Raw genomic sequence first — 23,540 nt, forward strand, 5'->3', positions numbered from 1 at the left:
GCGATAACGTCATAAAGATGGCGGACGCTGGAGGGCGCCGTTACTGATTCTAAATGTGCTTAGGGTTTTGGAGCCAGGAAAAGATCTCCCCCAGAGATTCCTATTCTCTTGGGGAGTATGCTTTTTTTCTTCTGACCTTCATAATAACAGGGGTCTAGTCGGTGTCCGCGGCCACGGTGGAAGGGATCGTCGCGAATTGATTACGTTACAACCAAACGCTGTCGGCGCCGAATCGGTTTCTAACAAGAACTTTATAAATGATTAATTCAAACCAAGGGTAGGAGTCGCGAGACCCTTCAATTTCTCAGAGAAAACAAGTTTTGTGTGCCAAAGTTCTCTGCCCCAGCGGTCTGTCACCGAAGTTCAACCGGCACCTGGTCTTACGGTGCCGCGGCACTGCGCGTGCGCGAGCTACTGTCAAACGCGCTGACCAAGGCGGACAGGAAAAAAGGCGGGAGCCGCCAATCCCAAGTGGAGCAAAATGGCGCAAGAAAATGAGATGCAGGAGTTCACGCGGAGTTTCTTCCGAGGCCGACCTGACCTCAGGTGCACTAGGGACAGGAGTTGGGGTTGGAAAGGGCAGGGGTGGAGCGGGGACTGCGCCTTGACACTTGTCTCCATAGCACGCTCACGCACTCCATCGTGCGGCGGAAGTTCTTGGCTCAAGTGGGCCGCAATCATCTGAAACCCGAAGAGAAGCAGGTGCTGAAGAGGCTGGTGGAGGAAGAGCTGCTGAAGATGCAGGTGAGGGCACAGGCATAGGCCACCAGAGGTGGGGTTTATTGCCCGGGTGGGGCGGGACACAACCTTAGTACTTTTTGCTCTCGAGGTGGATGAAGCTGGTTCTAGGGAAGAGAAGCTAGACCTTACCAAAAAGGTGAAGAGGCCTCCCACCCCCTGCAGTGACCCAGACAGCAAAAGGTTCCGCTTCAATTCAGAGTCAGGTTAGTGCCTCTTCCCTCCTATCTGTGCCTTCTGCATCACTGGTTCATTCAAAAGGTATTTATTTGTTGGGCTGGGCTGGGCTGTGGCTCAGTGGTAGAGCTCTTGCCTAGCACGCGTGAGGCACTGGGTTCAATTCTCAGTACCACATATAAATAAATAAATAAAAGTCCATCGACAATTTAAAAAATGTTATTTTTTTAAAAAGGTATTTGTTGTATATTATGTCCCAAGGCATTATATGGGCCCAGGCATCTGGAACCAGAAATTGGGATGGAATGATGGCTGTTTCCTACTGCCCTTCCATCTATCAGAGCAGGGCCGAAGGTAACCAATCCCAAATGGAGGGAAAATGGACAGGAGAAACCTATACCAACCCTCTTTTCTCTCCACATTGCAGAATCCAGCTCTGCAGCCTCCAGTCCTGACTCCTTTGGATCCCCAACAAAGAATGGGACGGCAGCAGCAGAAGTCAGCCCAGCCAAGGAAGAGAAGGGTCCAAGTCAAGCCTTAAAGAAAGTGGTTGAGAGCAGTGATGAGGAACAGCAAGGAGACCTGACTGCAAATATGGGAATAGAGAACAGTGAGGAGGAAGAGGGTTCTGTCAGAACCAGTAAGGTTTGGAAGGAAGGGAGCAGTGAGGAAGATGAGAAAAAATACAAGGGAAGGACTAGGAAGAAACCTGGGATCAAGAACAAACAGGCATCAGGCAAGGCCTCAGCCAGGAAGAAGCAGGCCAGAGAAGAAAGGGAGGACAGTGAGGAAGAACCTGTCCAGAGAATAGCAAAGAAGGCAGGGGGAAATAGAGGGGCTCCAAGCCACCAGGAAAATGAAAAGGAGAGTGAGGAGGAAGAGATTGTGGCCAAGAAAGAGAGCAGGGAGGAGAAGGAGGTGGAGGAGGAGGAATGGAAGCCTGGAGCCAGAGGCAATGGAGGGGAAAGATCAGCTTGGGAGGGGAGAAGCTGTAAGCAGAAAAGCAGGGCAGGGAGGCAAACGAAAGACTGGGAGGACAGCGGGGATGAGAAAGAGGCAGTGGACAGTGAGGATGAGAAAGAGGCAGTGGACAGTGGGGAGGACAGTGGGGAGGATGAGGAGCCTCTAGTGCATTGGAAGAGCAAGGACAGGACCCAGTGTAAGGGTGGTCAGAGTCAGAGCGGAAGCAATGAGGATGGAGAAGACAGAGGGAAGGTGCAATCACCTGCCCAACTGGGCAGTGTCAACGGTGAGGAGAGTGACTTGGAGAGGGAAGTGAGTGACAGCGAGGCAGGAGAGAGCCCCAAGGGGGAAAGGAAAAACCGCTCATCTAAGAAGAGCTCCAAGAAAGGCAGGACACGAAACTCTTCTTCCTCCTCGGATGGAAGTCCAGATCCTAAAGGCAGGAAGGTGAGGGAACAGCTGAGGCAGGAGGCCACCACTAATAAAGAGGGAGACTCTGACTTCAGGGTAGCAGGCTTGGTCTTCAGGTACTCTTTCCTTGATAGGCTACCTCTGGTCGCCGTGGAGAGGACCACCCAGCTGTGATGAGGCTAAAACGCTACATCCGGGCCTGCGGTGCTCATCGAAACTATAAGAAGCTGCTGGGCTCCTGTCACTCACACAAGGAGCGTCTGAGTGTCCTCCGGGCTGAGCTGGAAGCCCTGGGAATGAAGGGTGAGGCAGTGCGTGCCCTGGGAGGTACAAGGGGGTCTGGCTGCTGGGGAGAAAGAGACACAAGCTTTTTTTGTCCCAGGTAACCCTTCCTTAGAGAAGTGTAGGGCCCTGAAGGAACAGCGGGAAGAGGCAGCAGAGGTAGCTTCCCTGGATGTTTCCAACATCATCAGTAGTTCAGGTGAGTCTTCTTCTCCAAGCCACCAGGAAAATGAAAAGGAAAGTGAGGAGGAAGAGTGAGGAGGAGCAGATGGGGTTGGATTTCCACAGACAACTAATCTTCCGTCCCTGACCCTGGCCCTCAGGCCGGCCACGCAGACGTACAGCCTGGAACCCTTCAGGAGAAGCAGTCCCACCAGGGGAGCTATACCGCAGAACACTGGACTCAGAGGAGGAGCGGCCCCGTCAGGCACCCCCAGACTGGTCACATATGCGTGGCATCATCAGCAGTGATGCAGAGAGTAACTAAGCTTCCCTGTCCCCCAGGAGGAACCCTTTCTATGTGTACAAAGTGTGTGTGGCACCTCCTACTCTAAACCTGCACAGACCAGGACCAGAGAAGACTGCAGCCCCCATGGACATAAGTTGTTCAGACACTACTTCTCAGCTTCACATTCTCGGTTTAAAGTGTTTACAGGGGTTTATTTTTAAAAGACTCAATAAAGGAATGTTTGTAATTACCATTAGAACCTGTCCCCCACTTTTACTCCCTATATCTTAAGACCAGAAAGCTGGGGGGCGGGCAGTACTATTAGTAACCAGGGGTCTAGCTCCCTTTCATTTCTCCCAGGTTCCCCAAAGTCATCCCAGCCTCTAGACTCTTTCACCCGAAGTCTGCTACCAGGCCATATCTGAGAAGTGTTTGTCTTAGCCTTCCTCCAACCTGTTGGTGGACCCCTCTGGTGACCCTGCTTTTAGCTAGATCTGGTAATGCCCACTTGGGAGAAAGATGGCCTTAAGAATATAAAGCACAGCTGGGCACAGCAGGGCCCACCTATAATTCCAACAACCCAGGAGGCTGAGGCTGGATTGCAAGTTCTAGGCCAGCCTCCACAACTTGGCAAGATCCTGACTCAAAATAAAAAAAAATGAAAAGGGCTGAGGATATAGCTCAGGTACAAAGTCCCAGGTTTCAACCCCCAGTACCCCCACTCCCCCCAAAAAAGGATGTGAAGCACAAATGGATTTGGGGACAGTTGGTGTTTATGCCTTCCACTTCACAGGCACTTTTTCCAGGAGCTGATTCTGTCAGCCTTAAAGGGGTGGGTACAGGACTTAGACCTGACTGATCAGTGAGGGCCCTGCAGGCATCTGTCAGAAGTCTCCTTGTTGAGGCTGCTAAAAGTAAGATATAAAAGTGTGAGCTGCCAGGGGTATGTGTGAAGTGGGGCTTTCTGAGAATTTTTGCCAAAGGAAAGCAGAGAATGGTGACATCCCTTGAAATCCTGGATCCAGTCATTAAAATCACTGGAATTTTGCTGGGCGTAGTGGTGCACACCTGTAATCCCAGTGACTCAGGAGGCTGAGGTAGGAAGATCACAAGTTCCAGGTCAGTCTCACCAACTTAGTGAGATCCTGTTTCAAAATAAAAAAATTAAAAGGTCTGGAGATGTAGCTTAGTGATGGATGTGCCCCTAGGTTCAATCTTCAGTACCATAATCAATCAATCAAATTAATTAATTAATTAATGGGATTTAGTTACACAGCCCAATAAATTTTCTTTCTGGTGCTGGGGACTGAACCCAGGGCCTTGTGCATGCGAGGCAAGTAATCTACCAACTGAGCTATATCCCCAGCCCATAAATTTTCTTTTAAAATACAAGTTAACTGGTGGACATGATGGTGCATGCCTGTAATCCCAGTGTGAACTCAAGAGGCTGAGACAGGAGAATTGCAAGTTCAATGCCAGCCTCAGCAATTTAGCAAGACCCTTAAGCAATTTATCAAGACCCTGTCTCAAATAAAAAGGGCTGTGGATGTGGCTCAGTGGTTAAGTGCCACTGGGTTCAATTCCTGGTATCAAAATAAATAAATTACAAGTTAACACTATCAGTTGCCTCTGAACAGGCCTTCTCACGCAACTAAGACAGAAAGGGTGAGTCCTGGGATCTGTTAGAATAACCAACAGTTTATTAAAAGCTTGCCCTGGGGCTCTGTGCCAGCCCCACAGCTGAGAGGGGCTCCCATGACTGCCCCCAGGCCCAGGAGCAGCCCTTTTCAAGGTCCTTCCCTTGTTCCCCCGCCCCAGCCCTGACCCCAATTAAAAAAAAAAAAAAAAACAGGACAAGACGGCACAGGACGTCAGACAGCAACGGGGGAATGGAGAGACCCAGGCATCCTGACCCCAAGACCCCATCTTGATCCTTCTTTCCAAGGAAGGCCTTGCCTCCTATTCTCCCCGCTTCGGGTCCCAGACCCACTCTGCCACTTCCCAGGTCTGGGGGCCCTGTCGTCCCCAGTCCATGGCCCCATTGCAAGGGTAGTATAGTTCTCTGAATATAATATATCTAGACCCACCCTTCCCCTCCCCCAGGGGACTAGATGAATATTTGACACGCACATCTCCCTCCTTTCCCAGGCGGTGATGGAGGGAGACCCTGGCACCATGGTGGGGAAGCAGGGTTCCCGGTCAGCCTTGGGGCACTGATACCCAAGCTGGCCTGGGGCCACTGGCCAGCCCCAAGAAGCTCATGAGATGAGGAGGTTTGAGGGGAGCTGGAGCCAACATCATGTCCCCACCACCCTTGGGTGGGCCTCAAGCTTACTGCCTGCCAGGATCAGGCTCTGCCCACCCCTGCCCTTGCCCCACTCCTCTGCTCATTCACTCTGCACTTCAGGAGTAGAAGTGGGAGGAACCGTTGAGGATGTGGGAAGCAACACTGGTGCTGCGACTCAGAGGACCAGGCACTGCCGCAGCAGGGGGGCCCACGTTCTCACTGCCACTGCCCCCTGAGGCTGCCCGCCGCAAGGGCTGGGGGCTATTTCTTAGCAGCAGCAGGGCTCCACCACGGGGTGTTCCACTCTGTGTTGGGGGCCCCAGCCAGTTTGGGGGACCTGGAGGAGCCAGTAGCGACGGCTGACGCCAGGCTGGCGGGGGCATGCCTGGTGGAGGAGGGCCATGGCTCCAGTGTGCCCCTGAGCGAGGAACTGGGCGGGAGGGCCAGGCAGGGGCAGGGGGTGGAGCTGGATAGCCCTGGGCAGCAGCCTCAGCTGGGATGCCCCCCAGAGCCATACTGGAGAAGCCCAGCCTCATGCTCTCAGCATCGAAGGCCTCGATCTCACGGGCCTGCCGCTCGAGCAAACTCCGGATTCGCTCGGAGCGCCCTGTCTGCAGGGCCAGCAGCTCTTCTTCCACCTGGGGCACCCAGAACAGGGGTTAGAGTCCCAGAGTAGGGAGCCTGCCCTCCCTACCGCATCCTGGAGGCCAAGCCCCTTACCCGTTGCTCCAGCAATGCCCGCCTCAGAGCTACTCTCTGCTCCAGTTCCCGCAGCTCCCTCTCATGCTGGCTCTCTGTGCGGATCTTGATCTTACTCTGGTAAGCATTGAGCAGCTCCAGCTCCTGTTGAAGCTGCTGCCGAAGAGCCTGGAACTCTGCCTCTTGGGTCTCATCAAGCCGGAGCTGGAGGATAGGGAGAACGAGTTTTAGGGACCTCCTCTCCCACCCCCAAAATCCTCCCCTGCCCCAGGTAGGCCTGGGCCCTAAGGTTGCAAGAAGCAGCGGTCTCAACATCTATCAAAATGGAAGATGGTCATACCCTGTGCACAGCAATTACACTTGCAGGAATCTATCCCCCAGGTATACTTGCACATGTGCTCGAGATGTTCACGGAAGCGTTGTGATAGCAAAATACTGGAAACAACCTAAATGTCCACCAATAAGGGATGGGTTAAATAAATTATGGTACAGCCATACCATGGAAAATTCTACACTGTAAAAAAAAAAAAAAAAGAGATGTGTACTGACATGGAAAGACGTCCAAGAAATATTAAGTGGACAAAAGAGGTTAGAGAACTGTATGTAAATTGATTCCATTTGGTTAAAGTATGTATATAATTTTCCAAAAATGCATTGGAAAAAATCTAAATACACTTAATCATTAATAAGTTATCTCTGAGAGGTGGGACTGGGTGACAGAATGGGGCACCGATTCTTTGCACTTCATGTGCGTTTTAAGCAGCCCCACTCCAGTGTTGTGTGGGGTCAGTTTTTAGAACAGCAACCTTCCAAAACTGAAGTTTGACTAATTGGCCTGAGGGCCACACTCATGGTAAATTGCTCCTTGTGTACACATTAAATTAATTCAGGCCCAGGAAAAAATCAGAGCCATTTTCCTTGGTGGTTCTTGGTAGAGTAGGCAGGATGGCTTTGTTAAGACCTTAAGAAAATACTAAAAGAAATAAAACCATTGAGAAGAATATGAAATAACATAAACCATTGTTAGTGGAGTTTACAAACAGTAAACTTACAAACCTAAGAGTATCCAGGTTTCCCATGTACACAAAGCCCCAGCTCTGTTACACCTCCTACCTTCCATTGCCCATAACTAAGCTGGAAATAGGCCAGCCTCTACTGTGCTCCCTCCCAGGCCCCCAGGCCTCACCGCCTGTGAGCTGAGCATCTCTGAGATGGACTGGTCATACTGCTCGGCCAAGATCGCCAGCTTTCGGGTCTGTTCTTCCTTGAGCCGCTTAAGGAGGCTCTTGTGCTGAGCTTTGGGCGTAGTCTCCAGCAAGTGTGCCCGCAGAGCCTTGTACTGCCGAGTCTGGATCTTACACGTCTCCTGGAACTGCTTCTTGATCTGCAGCTCCTTAGACTGTGCAGTGGATGGATCAAGGGGAAATGGGGACAGGGAGAGGGGAGAGGAGGAGAAAAAGGAGGAATAACCAGGGGAAAGGGGGAGAAGAGAAGGAGGAGAGGAGACAGAAGCAGAGACAGGGAGAGGGAGAGAAACAGAAAACATGTTAGACAGAGGGGGCGGGGGGAGCTGTATACAGACAGACATGGAGAGATGGGATTGTATTGAGAGAAATCAGGAAGGTCTCAACGGGCAAGAGATGTGGAGAAAACAAGACAGGTTTCAAGAGCTCGTCCAGAGTTGGGTGGAAACCAAGAGGAATGTCAGAGTTCGCAGACAGGGAATCTTTAGAGGACTGAGTGCACAAAAGCAGCTTTGACCATGCAGAGGGAGAAAATGTGACTTTGGGACAGCTTGTGGGCAAATACAAGAATGTGCAAAGGAATGAGACTGAGTAACATAAAACACCCACAGGAGATGGCAACACAACTAAGAACAGACAGGAGGTCCCAGGTCCAGCACCTCAAGAGAGAAGGAAGGAAAGGAGAAGCACTGAGCGGAGAAATTGATAGAAGGGACTGGGACTACTCCGTTTTGAGCCACAGAAGGGAAAGGGGAAAGGGAGATGACCAGAAAGGGCCTGACAAGTTCAACAGGCCAGCAGCTGCCACCTGACCAGATCCACATTCCAGCCCAGCCCCTATGCATTCAGGTCCCATTCCAAGCCCACAACCAATCCCAGTCCCAGAGCCCACACAGCTCTGCCTGGCCCCTCGGCTCACCACCCTCAACTGTGGAGGGTTTCCAGCACCATCCCCCAGCCCTCTAGGCTAATGCCCGATGCAGGAGAGAGATGCAGCTCCCGAACAGAAGGGAACATGTAGGCAGTGGGTTGGGAGAAAAGGCAGGGAACAAGATGACCAAAGGACCTGGACCCTAAGGGCTCTCTGGAAGGGACCCACAAACAGGAGAACTATGGGACCAACAAGTTCCGTGGAAGTTCCTCAGGGGCCCAGAGCCCAGAGCCCAGGGCTGGTGGTGGTCATGGTGCAATGAAGCTATGAGGCAGAGAGGATGAGGCTGAAGAGTGAAAGGGTTTGAGATAACGTAGATGGGGTGAAGAGGTCATGGAGCTGGGGGCCAAGGGTCCAGATTGGGGGCAAACCAGGGAGGCTAGGCGGCAGGACAAAGCAGACAGAGGCAGCCTGGGCCAAAGGTATAGTTCCGCTCAGATATTTTATTTGTGTTTGTCTTTTTTTTTTTTTTCTTCTTCTTCTTTTTTTTTTTTTTGGTGGGGGAAGGGGACAGGTTGGAAGGGAGACAGAAAAACAAAATCAAAGAGGAGAAAAAAAAACAAAAACAAAAAAAACATGACTCTTCCCACCCAGCGCCACCCCTGGCCCCAGGCCTGCGTTAATGAGGGTGAGGATGAGCACACACACAGCGGGAGCACAGCAATAACTTAGGGGGGCAAAACACAAAGTGTGACTTCTGGACTCTGCAGTGGAGGCTGGCTGCCTGTCTAGAGGTCAAAGGGCTGGGCTTAGGGGAAGGAGGGAACATACTGAAGGAGGAGGTGAAGGGAGGGAAGGACTGGGAACTGGAGAAACGTCACTGAGTTGTGGGAGATAAAGTGCTTGATGCTCTAGATTTGGGCTGCAGTTGGTTACCTCCAAGGAGGCAGGGACCGGAACTGGCGGGTCCGGGATCTCCGCCCAGCTAGAGTGCTTGGAGGTGGCTGGCGGGAGGCAGGGGGCCCAAATCTGCGTTGGCTGCGTGGTAGCAGCCGAGGGATCCGACTGGGCCTTTCACCCCGAAGTAGTCCCCAGCTGGCCAGTGTGTGGATGGCCCAGGGAGGCAGGCGGGAAGCTAAACCCTGGCTGGCCCGTGCTAGGCGCCAGTTCCAGCCCTTGCACAGAGCCCAGACCTTTGCCAACAGTGCTAGTGGGTGCTGAGCAGTGCGGGGATTGCCCTTCCGAGGCCCAGGGATAGGCAGACGGCTGCGGAAGCCATCCTTGTTGGTCTTGGGGTAGAGTGCAAATAGGCCCCGGTCCCCCACAGCCCCACAGCCCTGTAGGGCCCGGAAGGCCATGGGCGACAGGCGCAGCAGAACCCGCAACCAAAGACGAGAGATGCCCCGGCGCATCCGGGGGCCCTGCTGCCGCACCCACTTGCCCCCAGCTGCCATAGCTGCAAGAGGTAGAGCCAGGCCTGGCCAAGCTAGGAGCCAGGCAGCCCCAAGGCCCAGAGGCACACCCATAAGGCCTCGGCGCCAGCTCAAGCCCAGAACAGCCCCTAGTGCAGTTCCCTGGGCCAGGAGTAGGAACAGACTGGGGGGCAGGTGCAGGGCTGTACAAAGGAGCAGGTAAGAGGCCCCTAGGCCCACCAGGCCCACCTCAAGGGCCAGCAGAGCTGCTTGCAGGCCACCTCCCCCCTGGGCTGCCAACAGTGGGAGTAGAAGTAGTAGCAGTAAGGGCAGGAGGCCAGAGGAGGACCCCACTGCAAAGGAGAGGCCAGCCAGGAGGCCGTGGGACAGGAGTCCAGGGAGCTGGCTAGCAGGGCCAGGCCTCAGGTGTGGTGGAGGAGGCTCTGGAGGGATGTCTGGGGAAGGACAGCCATCTCCAGGATCCCTAGGGGTTCCAACTGGAGCCCCCTCTTCCTCCTCCTCCTCCTCCTCAGGGACCGGAGTGAGTGCTGGGCCCTGGACCCAGCCTAGCTCAAACTCCTCATCCAGAAGGCTCCCATCCTCCTTCCCCCACAGCCCCCATGCCCCAGCCTCCTCCTGGCCAATAATGCTTCTCTCCTGGGATGTCAGTGAGGGGACTCTAAGCTCCTCTATCTCCTCCTCAGGCAGATCCCAATATTCCTCATTAACTGGACTCCTATGTTTTTGTTGACTAGGACTAAGGGTTCCTGATTCTTCCCCCAAAATCCTCTGCTCCTCTGGCTCCAAGGTGGCCCCTTCCTTTCCCAGAATCCTTCTCTCTGGCATTGCTTCCTCCTCCTCTCCCAGAATCCTTTGGTCCAGGACTGCCTCCTGGCCAGATGAGCAGGGCTGCTCTTGACTAGGGGTGCCTGTGCTGGGTGGTCCCAGAGCCCCAGTAATGGGGAGGCCAGGGGGGCGCTGGCCTGCACGTACTTTGAGGCTCTTGGGTTGCTGGCGAACCTGGGCTGCATGCTTCTGCCGCAATTCTTGCTCACGTCGCTTGTTATACTCCAGTTGGTTGCCCAGTTCTGTCTGATGCTGTAGGCGGGTGAGCTCAGCCCGTGTGCGCTGGACGGCTTGGAGCTGCCGTAGCTCCAGCTCTCGGGTGGCCTCATGCTGCCGCAGCAGCAGTGCACACTCCAAGTCCTTCTGTGTCTGTTTCTTGTTCAAGTCCTGAGGCAGAAGGGAGGCAGGGCCCAGGGCCTGGTCAAGGAACCTTGCTGGTGTTCAGGAAGTAAAAGCCCAGCACTGCCTGGCACAGGGAGCTGGGAGTAGGGTAAAGATGAGGGCTGTCAGCTCTTGTCTGATCTGGGAACACAGACCTAAGGACATTCTAGTAGGATTTGTGGGGATGGAAAGCAAGAGGAGTACTAAAGAGAAGCTAACCCACAGCACCATGAGGGCAGAGGGGGAAGAAGACTCAAGAGTGGCAAATGGAAAAGGAGAGGTTCTGGGAATCGTGACTGGGCTAGAGAGGAAGGGCAGGTGGGGTACCCTACCTCTCGCAACAGGTCCTGGTCCAGGCTGTGACGGGCCAGTAGCATCTTGCGCTTGTACTGTCGACACTGCAGCTCAAAGTATTGGCGCTGTCGCCTTAGCAGCCCTGCTTCCTCCTCTGCCTGGCACTGTTGTAGCTGCTCCTTCTGCCGCAGCAGCCACTCGGCCTTCTCCCGCTTGGGTGTGCTGGGGTTCTCCTGGAGCTCCTGGGTGAGATCAATAGGAGAGCAGGGTCACAGTTGGCCTGCCTGCCCACTTGGCCTGCCATCAGCCTGCCCACTGTAGCAGTCCTAGCCCACCTCCTTTAGCTGTTCCTTCCGAAGCTTGTAGGTGCGCTTCTGTGCCTCCAGCAGGGCAGCTAGCTCCTTCTTCTGCTGTCCAAGGATGTGCTGCTGGAACTTTCGTTCCTCAGCCTGGGCAGCTCGTGCCTCCTTCTCACCAATGGCCTGGTGCCGCCGGGCCAGCTTTTCAGCCTCAGCTCCAAAGCCAGCCCGCTGTGCCTCGAGTTCCCTCTGCAGCCGTGCACTGTGCTCCTCACGTTCACCCCTCAGCCGGGACTCCAGGGCCAACAGCTGCTTCTGGTGCTGCCGCCGCATCCGCTTGTAGCCACTCAGCTGCTCCCGCAGGGCTGAGTCCTGCTCATGCTCCTGGATCTGACGGCTGACCTGGGTGGGAGAGAGAATAAGTGGGGGCCAGCCCCGGCCCCATCACCTTCATGCTCCCAGGAAGATCATGGATTTCAGACTCACTGGATTTGTTCTCATTGAGTACCTTCCTCACACTTAGCTTCTCTCAGCTGTTTCCTCAACCGGATAATGGAGACATTATCAACTCATGGGTTAGTGAGATCATATGATAAAAGGCACAGGGCCTCCCACAAAAACATGAACAATTAAAATTAGTTCAAAAAAATGAATAAGACAGCTAGGTGGAGTATGGAGGCTGGGGCAGGAGGATGGCAAATTAAAGGACAGCCTCAGCAACTTAGTGAGACCCTGTTCTCAAAACTTAAAAATAAAACAACACAGAATAACACAGACCTGGGCTCAAATCCCAGTTCTGCCATTTATCAACCATATGATTTCAAGCAGGTTAACTTCTCAAAGCATTCTTACCTTATCTGCTACATGGGGCAATAACACATCCTTTCAGGGGGCTGTGTAGACAAATTTGATACACAGGGAAAGCATCTCAAATACTTGGGAATATGAAGTATTGGCATCTTAACCTTCAGCAACACAAGGAGCCAACTATGGTCCCAGGAGCTAAGCTGGGATATGGGTCCTGAGATGCTGGAACAGGAATACTGGTCCTGAATGTCTTCTCCAAAGTTTGACCTCTGGTCCCATCCTCAACTGCTCTGTTAGTTGGCCAAGACCTTGAAAGTCACAGACCTCTCTATATGGTCTCATAAAACAACAAGCACTCCAGGAGCTGAATCACCAGCCACAGGGAGAGGATATAAGAACATATCAGATCTACCGACTGGCTGGCCTCTAAGGGGATTATCAGTACTTAAATTAAGCTTCAAGGGAATGTGATCCAAAGGTTTATTAAAGGCATGAATGAAAAGCTAGGTTTTATGAAAACTCTAACATCTTATCCTGTGAACTGTGATAAAGATTGCCATGAATTGACTTTAGGAGAGGACCAAGGTTTTTCTAATAGGATTTGAGACCCACCACAGGTGTGTAGGGAAGCAGCACCTCTGAGCCACAGTGGCTCATTTCCCAAATGGGATCTGACCCTCTCTCTCCAGGACAACAGGAAACATTAAATGCAGGGGTATGGGTGGGCCTGGCAGCCAATCACCGAAGTGAAGCAGATCCACCTTCCCTCTGTGGCAGAAATTCATCAAGCTAGCATAACACCTTTCAGGAGTACCACAGCAGGTTTGATGTGACTGTGAATAAGGGCATGAAGCGTTTGACTGGCTAATAAAGCCTGGGAACACCCCCAGATGTTAATTCAGCCAGGCCACAAAAAATGGAAGTAAGAGTTTGCTAAGCTATGAATACCCAGACTGGGTAATGGGACCAAAACAGTGTGCTGGTAGAAGAGAGCAGAAGAGTCAACGAGAGAAGGCAAGAGACAGTAATAGAGAGTAGAATCTGCATTTAATCATAGGACACAAGGAACAGTCATTGCTGGGCTTAATTTGAAACATCCAGGTGATAGATAAAAGGACAGTGAACCAGATGAGTGAGGATGGCCACACTTACCAGGGAGGCAGTACGGATGGTGGCAAAGTGGTCCCGGTTGCGGCAATAGGCTCGGCGGCGGGCAGAAGAGGTGGTGGAGGTGGGAGCAGGGGCTGCAGGTGGCTGGAGCGGGCCTGGGGTTATCTCTGGCTGGTAGGGGTCATCATACAGGTTATCAGAGCCCTAGAGGAGTGTAAGGTGGAAAGGATAGCTGAGGTTCAGAAGACACTGGGCCCAAAGAGAGTTATCAGAGGGGACTTGTTCAAATTTAGAAAGGAGGAGCAATCAGGCTGAGAGAGGAAGAGCTGGGAAGTCAGCCACTTGTCCCTCAGGCCTGCTACATACCGGCAACCTGTGGATGATGGAGCTGTGGGAGGTGACTGTGTGTTCCCCCTCCTGCATCATGGCCATCTCTCGGGCTTCAGGGCCTTCCTCTTCCTCCTCTTCTTCTTCCTCCTCTTCCTCATCCTCCTCATTGTCTGAGGCATCTGCTAGGCTGTTGACTGAGCTGCTCTGGCTGGAGGCGCTGATGGACATGCTAGGCACTGAGTGGCTACTCTCTAGACTGGTCAGTGTCCCCGCCCGGTGCATGTAGGGCTCTGCTTCCTGTGAACAGGGCGTGGGCTGTTGGGCAGGGAAGGGGAAGGACAAAGGGAGTGTGCATGGAGGTAGCACAAGGAGACAGAGGGTCTGAAGAAAGGTGGGGAAGTGGGACTAAGCCCAGCATGGGGTTTAAGGAAGGTGGCAGGGCAAGCTGGGTCACCTCCTCTTCTTCTGGGGCCTCAGTGCCAGGGCCATTAGGTGCCTCTTGGAACAGTATCTTCTTCATCTTGCGGTACTGCAGGTTGTCCAGTTCCCGCACAGCATCCTTAGTCCTCTGGATTAGGTCCATGATGACTGTAGGTGGCCGCTCCCGGAGCACAAAGCGGTGCTGGGGAAAGAGAACACTGAGGGCTGCTGCTAACTCCCCCATAAGCCATGGTTCTTGGCATTTCCTCTGCCCCGAGGCCCATACCCACTAAGGGATGATGCTGGCCTTGTCTCAACTGCTCCTCCTCCAACAATTTTCTCCACCACCCAGTCTACTCTCCAGTCTCGAGTTCCTCCAGGAATGGCTGATAGGTAAGTCAAGAGATCCGGATTCTAGTCCAGCTCCAATAATGAAAATGCTATGAAACCTTAGACATGTGACAAGGTCTCTTTAGGCCTCATAAAGTTTCTCACAATTATAAAACAAGTAGGTCAAACTAGATAGTCTAAGTCAGTTCCCAAGTAGGGCTACTAAGGTTCCCCTAGATCTGTGAAAGCAAAGAGGCCCCACTAATTTTGCCAATTCAAAACCTAAGGGAAATCATACATTTACCCATGATAAGGCTACACGGGCTTTGGATTTGAATTAGAACAGATCAGTGTGGTAACCCTTGTTATCGCATGCTGACCAGAAGCTCTGGTTGGCAATTATATACATCTTTGATTAATAAAAGATGGAAAAACAAATTATTATTTAATAAATTAAGGTATTAGTTAATAAACTTTATTACTTCATAAATTAAGGAAGACAAAATCTTACAAAACAGAAAGTCTATCAGGTATAGGGGCTGAAGTGGAAACTCATAAAAAAAGTTCTTGATAGAGGAAGAACTGGGAACCACTCATTTCACTGAGGGTTTCTGCGGCTCTACCAAGCTACAGTTCTAGAATACTGTAGGCCAGCAAACACTCACCTTCAGAAGAACCTCTGAGGTTGGTCTGTCTTGAGGGATTTTCTGAAGACAGGAGTCAACAAAATTCCGGAAGTACTCAGACCTAGATGTCAGAGAAAATGGAAGACAGGTAAGGAGGGCATAAGCCAAGCAGCCTAACTCCATGGTTAACCCCTGGGCCCAGGAATCCCAGTCCTCACCAGTGTCCTGACTGGAGCACGGGGGACTCATTCTGTGCAATGTGGTATAAGGCACTCATCGCATTCATGTTAAACAGTGGTGGTTTCCGTTCCGCTAGAAAAAGGTCAAGGGGTAGAAGAAGGTGAGAAATGGCATGTGAGCAAAGGAGAACACAGAGAACATGGGGTCAAATCCCAGTTCTCTTGCTACATGACCTTGAGCAATGCCCATAATCCTATTCAGTCTCAATACCTTCATCTGTAAAATCCAACACTCATCCTCTGTGTTGCACACGGGTGGAGCAGGGATAAAAGAAAATAACCTACACAAAAGCACCAAAAACAGGCAGAAGGGAGCCCATTCACTTATTGGCCCACTAATACTTACTGGATACCAAATAAGAACAAAAAACTTGCTAACTATTATGGTAGAGGAAGATAAGAAAATACAAGATTCAGGTCTTCAAGGAACTTCCTTGCCTTCAAGGAACTTCCAATCTAAAAATTAATTAGAATTTAATTAGAACTGAACAAGTAACACTGAGTTAAAGGTGTTAACTAGAGTAAGGGAGAAAAAGGTGAACGTCTGGAAGGTTGACAGTGTAATGGGCCTTTGAGCTAGTACCTTCCAAGGGAATTCAGGGAATGTCTTTTGGGAAAAGGGATGTTGGGAGGTAGACTTTACATCAGAAATTGTGACCCAGAAAAATGTTTTGTTATTTATGCTTTTGGCCTTAACAGTGATTTTTAAAAATTAATTGCAAATAATACCTCAATAATAATCTAAATTTCTCTTAAAAAATTTGACCTGGTGAAACTGAGTCTACATTCCTACATTTACAATGAGCTGGAGCTAAGCCTTCCTCCTATGGGAATGACAGTTTCTAGTGTGCCATACCTTCTTCCACAATGCTTCTCTGATACTAAGTATGCCACTTATAATTAGACTTGATGTGGTTCCCGCCCCACCAACAGTAGAACTATTTCTCTGGATCCATGTCTCTACCAAAAGGTAGGAATACAATGAATTGATCTAGCTTTGTCTTCTATGTGACCTGTTTCTATGACCCACTGACGCCGGCCACAAATAGTAAATGGACTATGGAAATGGAGGGAAATGGCACATCCAAACATCTGATCTCAGGCACAGGGCTTGATATAAACCAAGGCAAGAAAGTTGGAAATTTCACAACCAGGGGATAGATCCTGTGAAGGAGAGAGCCAGCTTCTAGGAGCAGAGCCCCTTGTCTGGTGTAAGGAAGGACCCCATCAATGATCCCCACTGGCTTCAGTCTTGCAGGCAATGAGGAGCCACTGATGGCTGAGTAGGGAGTGAAATGACTGCACTGAGCTTAGGCAAATCTCTCTGGCACCCATATTCAAGACAGACTAAAAGGGAGAAGAAACCAGTAGTAGAAAAGAGCACTCCAGGAAATTGTTGGTAAGAGCAACTAACAGCAACTCTTGGACAACTGGCAATGAGTTGGAAGTTTTTACCTCATTTAATGGTTGCTTCAGTAGTGTGGGATGCAGGGATGAGAACCCTGACATGGCTTTAATAAGTGCTCATGAACTCACTTGGGCCTAATTCTTGAGTCTTCTTACTCTTCTGCATTACATTGCTTCAGTCGCCCGTGCTTGCTCTTACCTGTACATGCTGCTCTGGAACCTTCTTCCTCTACCCTTCCAGCAGCTATTATTTGTCTTGTGGGTCTGTTTAAACATCTCTATAAGGAGGCCTTCCTCAGCCCCTAAACTAGGTCAAATCCATTGTTTTATGTCTGTACCACTCCTGGAGCTTCACTATTCAGCTTTCATCACACAAAGAGAAAACATGTCTGGCTTTCTCAACTCAAATGTAAGTTCCATGAGGGCAGGAACCTCATTCACTACCATGTCCTCAGAACCTAGCACAGTGCATGCCACACAGCAGACACTCAAAGGAGTGATGACTACTACAAAATATTTAGGTCGAAGAATTGGCAGAATTTGAGAGTTGCTTGAATTAGGAATCCATGGTAGAATCAAAATGTACAGAAGCTTGGAAGGCCTTGGGATCCCATCCTCCTAGGGTGGGGATAATAACACAAAGGAGCCAAGAAGAAAGAGGATAAGGGAGCAGCCAGGAGGACATCCTTACCCAGCTCAATGCAGGTTATCCCCAAGGACCAGACATCTACTTTGCCATCATACTGCCCCTCATCCATTGCCAGGATCACCTCCGGAGCCATCCTGGGAGAATTGTCAGGACAGAAAGGCTTTAAACCACCCCAGCAACACCTACCCCCAACACCCCAGCTTTCTCTACTTACCACCACTCTCACTCACCAGTATGGGGTGCCCACAAAGGAGTTGGCGGGTGCCATGATGGATGCAGAGCCAAAGTCCCCCAGCTTCACTAAGCCTGGCTCTGAGAGAAGGATGTTTCCAGCCTTTACATCCCTGTCAGAGGCAAAGTTCAGGGATGAAATGTGTCTCAAGACAGGGGATTTAACAGTTTCGAAGAAGACTATAACCCAGTAAAATGAGTGGTGTCAGTCAGATGATGGTACCCAGCCACTGTCAGTACTCCTATACCTATGAATCATGTTGTGGGAGTGCAGATACGCCAGGCCCTGAAGTGCTCCGTGGGTCACAGCTGCAATTTCTACCTCCTGAAGGGGCTTCTTGTGCACTGATGAGGGAGGGAGGGAGGGAGGGAAAATATCAAGTTAAGGAAGCTCACATTAAGGACTGGAATAAACTCCCTTTGTCCCTCCCCTATAGCTTCTCTGTTCTTTTTGATCCCCATATATTGGCTATCTTGTCACTTACCTTCTAGAAGGTCTGAAGCTGAGCCCAGGCAATATTCCATCACCAGCTAAGGAAGGGGCAAGCATTAGATCAGAAAATCCTGACCATTCCTGGCCCAGCTCCCTTAGGCAGAGATTCAAAACAGAGCTTCCTTATCTATCTCTGACTTAGGCAATAGCCCATGAGGAAGGGCAACCAGAGAAAATGAGGTGGTAGTAGGAGAGATCCTACAGTCAGGCCTTTTCTAGAAAGAGCCCAAGACACTCACCACTACTCCCATCTGGATCCCTTTAAAGCCCCATTCAATCTCTACCTCCTCAAGCCCATATGCACTTTTCTGGCTGCTAACAGTCTATTTCATTCCTTGGACCAACCTCTCCTTTTAGATCAATCCTGCTACTCAAGGGTTGGCCTTAAGAATACAGTAGTCAGGAAAGACTTTCTCCTTCCAAAGATCTTTGAACAGGGCGCACTTAGACTGAACCAGGACAAGATAAGACTGAGTAGGGATAAACATTAGGACAGAGTACAAGAGCCAGCTCACCCAAGCCGTGTGCTCCCTCAGGTAACAGCCCCGGTACTGAATGGTATTGGGATGCCGGAGCTTCTGTAAGAACCGCACCTCCTTGATGATGTCCTGCCATTTCTAGGAAGAGGCCAGAGTAGAAGGGGGTCACCCAGTGTGCACCTTGCAACTGGGGTTCCCTCCCAACCAAGATGGTCTTATTGAGCCTGACTCACCTCATTTGATTGCTTTCCGCTATAGGACATCTTCTTGATGGCCACCACCTCACTATTCCGGACATCCCGGGCCTAGAGAATCAGACCAGAGGGTAGTGAAGACCCCCACTGAGCACAAGGCAGAGAAGGCTTGCTGGCTGAGTTGAAGAGGGCAGGGAAGGTTAGAGTGGCGTAGGAAGGCTGTCTAGAGGTCTATAGAGTTAAGAATAGAGTCCTCTCCCCTGCTTTACCCTCTCAAAACCCCACTCACAAAATACACAGCTCCAAAGCTGCCATGGCCAATTTCCCGGAGGTCAGAGAAGAGCTTTTCAGGGTCATCCTTGAAGAAGAGTTCAGCTACATCTGGGTCCTTCAGGCTCCCGGCCCGGCCCCCAGCTGGCATGGCGGCCCCTGGGGCCCCTGAGAGTGGGGCCTGGCCTAGAGAATAGAGATGGGAATCTTAGAGCAAGGACAGGGTCTTCCGGAAGAGGAAGGAGCCCCCTCAAGTTTCTGCTTTCTCCTCCCCTCATTCACTGATGAGGGGGAGGCACTGCTGAGGAAGGGCAAGGGGAGATTAGGAAGAACATCAAAGCTCCAAAAAAAAATGAAGTTGCCCTGGCAACCAGATCACGGGGGCCGGGTCCCTGGAGTCCCTAAAACTGGTAGGAAGACTCTGGGAAGCTAAGCATCCTCACCACCACTCTCAGCCCTCAACAAGTTTCCATTTCCCTATACCTGTTATTTTCCCTCAAAGAGAAACAGGCCTCCCTGCCAGATCCCCACATGTCCTATCCCAAGTCCCAAACCCCACTGATTTCCATGTACCTTCCTCTTCCCCTTGATGTTGCGGCCCCCTCCTCCCTCAACCTCTCACACCCTGAAAAAGAACAGGAAACAGCCAAGCCGGAGATGGTGGAAATCCGGCCATTGTTGTAAGTGGGGACTGGCCCATGGGGGCCAGGAGACTCACTCTCAAAAAAGGGTAGAAGACACTGCAGCAAGGAGGAGTTCTAGAACAGGAAAGACAGTAATATAAATGATATCTGGCTTTGAGGGCCTCTCTGGGATCTGGATTGCCCCCCTTATCCAGTCCAACTGCTTGAGCAACACACCCAAGTACAGGCATTTACTGGGTACAAACAACATTTACTGGGCATGGATAGTAAACACCTCACACACATCATCTCATTCAATCCTTGCCATAACCTTATGAGGAAAGTATTATCATTACCCCTTTTTTACAGATTAGGAAACAGGCTCAGAAAGGTTAAGGGACTTGCCCAAAGTTGGTCTACCACCACCACCACCACCACCAGGCTTTCAGAACAGCCCTATGAAACCAGCAGGGCAGGATCAGGATCACCATTTCCCAGGTGAAGTCACTGAGGCAGAGAGGAAAAAAGAATTCTCCAAGGTCAGAGAATAGGACCTTCTCTTCTTATCAAGCCTGCATGCTCAATATTTTCTCAGCTTGCCACTCCAAGCTCAGCCACCCTCCTGCAGGAAGCCTCCACTGACCAGCTTTTGGGGAAAGTTCCCAGAGTACTCAAACACCCAAAGAGAGTTCCTGGAGGGCATTAGAACCAGGACTTTAGAGGGGCTTCTAGGGGGAAGTTCCTAGCTAAACACTTATCAGGATTTAGGCACAAAGAAGCCTTCAGCAGAGCTGGACTCCCAGGGCAGAATTTTAGTTACTTAAAAGCACCCAACAATTTTAGCATGTAATTATATTCTGTCGTGCATTGTTTCCTGTTGTGTTGTTAATTTTGTCTCCTCAGCCCAACTGGAAGCTGGAGGGCAAGGAGGGAGCCTGACTCTCCAGTGGGCCCCCAGGGTGCCGAGGGCTCAGAATAGCCTGGGAGATTGATTGATTGCCCTCAGCCCAGCCCTCAGCAGCTTCCAGGCTGCTCAAAGCAGGCCCCCTTCTCCCTTCTGCCAGCAATGGTGCCAAGCATCTCTCACCCCACCGCACACCCACACGCAAAGGCAGGTGCTCACAACTTGCCAAGGGAATCTTCCTGACCTCTTTACCAGCACTGAGCCCAAGACGGCTAATCCAAAACCCCAGGCCACACGAAAGGGGTGCCAGCCATTGGCAAAACATCACACAGGTCCTCTTCCTCACAATAACAAACATTTGAGCAATCATCAAGATCTGTGCTAAATCACAACCACCCTTTAAGACAAATAACGTTATCTCTGCCCTGCAGACAAGGAACACCAAATCTGCCTGTGTTTAAGCTGTACCACTAGCACATCCCATCTGCAATGTACAGCAACAGGGCTTTGAATAAGTTCCTAATACTTCTCGGTCTTCTCTTACATTAAATGGATTACAGCATGGGACTGTTGTGAGATTTTAATGAGATCTCATACTTAGGAACACTATGCAGACACTCAACATATGGATTTTTCCTTCTCTGCCCCCAGGGTTGCCACAAGGCTTTAATCCTTTGGGGGATTTGGCTTTAACTGTTAAGAGAAGCCACTATGGCCCTCATTTATTAGAACAGAGAGCCTTCTTAAAAACCCAAGCCAAAGACTGGGATCAGGGTAAAGATGAAGGTCACAGTATATACAAAAATCCATAAGGCAGAGGCAGGAGCCAGAGCCTCCAATCAGGCAAAGCTCCTGAGTATAGCCCTCCTGCAAAGGAAGCTCATTTCATTCCCATTTTTAAATCTCACCTCAATTCATTCTCCTATGGATCCCTGGCCAAGCCCAGGTCAGAAGAAAACAGATAGCAAGAAACAGGTATAGATCAGGGGAGCAAGACTTGATGGAGTTCTTGGGTAAAAATCCCCATTCTGACACTACGTGACCTTGGGCAACCTCTCTGGGCCTCAATGTTCTTAACTGTAAAACGGGAAGACAGCAATAAAGGTGAATGGTGGTGGTGTCACATGAGAATGGGTATAAAAATACTTTGTAAAGATAGACCCACTGACAAATATATGAGATTATACCATCATAATAAGAGGTAGAAAAGAAGGTAACTGTAGCTGGGGGAGTATTGCCAAGCGCCCCCTCCCACCCACACTTCTTTGCAAGGACAAGAAACCCAACCAGACCAAGCCTGAAAAGCAGATAAGCAGACCCACCACGGGATTCAGAGGCATAGGAATCAACACCCCAGAGCAGGAAAAAGGGAATCATGGAGGAAAAGAGGTGGCTGGGAGAGGCAAAGTGAACAGGGTGAGAGGACATGAAGGCTGCAAACCCATCTGATTAGCTCAATCACCCTAGGGCGTGACCCCTGCTGACATCAAAGACCCTGTCACCCACCTGGGTTCCCCATCAACCAGGCACAATGAAGGAAAGAGGAAGTGGCAGAGGGTGGCAACAGAAGGCAAGGCTAGGCAGAGGCTGACCACTGACCAGCCAGGCTTCCCCATCCTGGGGAGAGAGCCCATCCAGGCCTAGCTTCTCAGAAAGGATCACCCTTTCTTTTCAGTGCTAGACACAGGGACCCGCGCCCCTGCACCCCATGTCTCACCTGGTAGGGGTCACTATGGTGCCCCAGCGCCTCCGCTTCCGCCTGGAGTCCTCCAGCGGCTCTGCCAAGCAGGGAGAGGGGCAAGGAGACCTCTCCCCTTGCCACCTCTTCCTCAGCTTTCGCCCTTCCTGAGGGGCGGACCCGGGAAGCCTCCCCTGGAGGGGAGGGGGTGACAACCTGATCTGACCTCGCGGTCCAGTCCTCCCCCAACTCGAGGGCGACAGTTGCTGAATCCCGGATTTGATTGTGGGGTATGAACCCCGAATATTTGCACGGGGATAAAATGAATCCGATATTTGAACACCTGGGGAATGAACCCCGGATAGTGGTGCACGCGGGGGCCTGAACCCCAAGATATTTGAAATTCTATAAAACAGAGACCCAGGTTTAGAGAGGTTGGGACTCGAGTTCAAGCTACCTGGAATATGAGGACTGATACCTGGGTATCTGAGAAGCAAGGGGCCAAGCCCGGAAATTTGGGACCCAAGGGCCTGAGCCCCAGATCTTCGGCCACCTACAGGGGGCCCACCCCTAGGACGTCCGGCAGCACGGCCCCACTCACGCCGGGGTCCGAGAGTGACAGCCCCCACTCCCGCCCTGGACTCCTCCCTCCCCCCTCCTCTCTCCGGAGGACTACTGAAAGACTGTAGCTAAGGCGCTGATGACGGTCCCCGCGCCCTCTCTCCCTCTCCTCTTCTCCGTCTCTCGGCACCACAGCCCCGGTCTCGTCCCAGTCTCCCTCTCCCTCTTCCTCCCAATTCCAAGATGGAGACCGGGCGGGAGCGCGCAGGCGCGGTAGGGACGCCGGGCCGGGAGGGCGGGGTCCCAAAGAAGCAGCCCCGCCCCTTTCCTTAAGGCCGGTGCCCGGGAGCCAGGCAGCCACCCAGCCAGAATGCGCGCGCGCCCCGCCACGCGGACCCTGGGTGGGAGGAGGCGGGTAGCTGGGGTAGACTTGCAGGGGGAGGAGCCCAGCGCGCGGTCCGACGACTGGTGGTGGAGAAAGCTGAGGCGCATGCGTTTGCCCCGCCTTAGCTCTGTGCCTGAGCCTGTTGCTAGGGGAAGCTTTGAGGGGGCGCGGGTGGAAGGAAAGAGGCCGTGATTTGCGCCTGCGTGCAGCGTAGAAGCTGGGAGGGGTAAGGGAAAGCTGCTGCTGGGAGCGGAAAAGGCGGGAAAGTGGACCGTCCAGAGGTTAGTAAGCATCCAGCCTGGACATGGGTCCCCAAGGGTGAGGAATCTTTGCATATGAATATTGGGTAAATTCTATTGGTCGAATTTCTTAAGGAAACTAAGGCACTGCAGGATTGCATGACTTACTCAAAGTCGCAGTGCGTTTATGTGATGGCATTTCCACTATCTGAC

The 23,540-nt window shown here is 51.5% G+C and overlaps 2 protein-coding genes across 9 annotated transcripts; one reads left to right on the plus strand and one right to left on the minus strand.

The window, feature by feature from the left end:
- The first annotated feature begins 26 nt into the window (after positions 1-26).
- On the plus strand, positions 27-3,272 carry Hirip3 (HIRA interacting protein 3). 2 transcript variants are annotated; one of them, XM_027948397.3, is made up of 7 exons: positions 27-546; positions 624-744; positions 830-944; positions 1,343-2,325; positions 2,424-2,592; positions 2,672-2,770; positions 2,895-3,272. In XM_027948397.3, the coding sequence occupies exons 1-7, from the start codon at positions 482-484 to the stop codon at positions 3,056-3,058; spliced, it is 1,716 nt and encodes a 571-aa protein (XP_027804198.2). In that variant the 5' UTR covers positions 27-481; the 3' UTR covers positions 3,059-3,272. The 2 variants fall into 2 exon arrangements, with proteins under 2 accessions (XP_027804198.2, XP_071461865.1); XM_071605764.1 differs by lacking the exons at positions 2,672-2,770; positions 2,895-3,272 and adding an exon at positions 2,790-2,883.
- A 426-nt stretch (positions 3,273-3,698) lies between these two features.
- On the minus strand, positions 3,699-22,943 carry Taok2 (TAO kinase 2). Of its 7 annotated transcripts, none has more exons than XM_071605763.1 (19): positions 22,182-22,940; positions 18,957-19,123; positions 18,707-18,778; positions 18,510-18,611; positions 17,987-18,032; positions 17,750-17,846; positions 17,501-17,614; positions 17,313-17,404; positions 15,194-15,287; positions 15,015-15,096; positions 14,054-14,221; positions 13,636-13,914; positions 13,312-13,473; positions 11,389-11,754; positions 11,092-11,295; positions 10,526-10,765; positions 7,192-7,404; positions 6,027-6,209; positions 3,699-4,164 (listed from the first exon to the last, which is right to left on the minus strand). In XM_071605763.1, exons 2-19 carry the CDS (start codon positions 19,086-19,088, stop codon positions 4,126-4,128), a joined length of 2,685 nt encoding a protein of 894 aa, XP_071461864.1. In that variant the 5' UTR covers positions 19,089-19,123; positions 22,182-22,940; the 3' UTR covers positions 3,699-4,125. The 7 variants fall into 7 exon arrangements, with proteins under 7 accessions (XP_071461864.1, XP_027804195.1, XP_027804194.1 ...); XM_027948394.3 differs by lacking the exon at positions 3,699-4,164 and adding an exon at positions 4,698-5,944 and having other exon boundaries at positions 13,636-13,896; positions 22,182-22,938; XM_027948393.3 differs by lacking the exon at positions 3,699-4,164 and adding an exon at positions 4,698-5,944 and having other exon boundaries at positions 22,182-22,938.
- Between the last annotated feature and the right edge of the window lie 597 nt (positions 22,944-23,540).

Source organism: Marmota flaviventris, chromosome 19, assembly GCF_047511675.1.
Source record: "Marmota flaviventris isolate mMarFla1 chromosome 19, mMarFla1.hap1, whole genome shotgun sequence".
Lineage (NCBI taxonomy): Eukaryota > Metazoa > Chordata > Mammalia > Rodentia > Sciuridae > Marmota > Marmota flaviventris.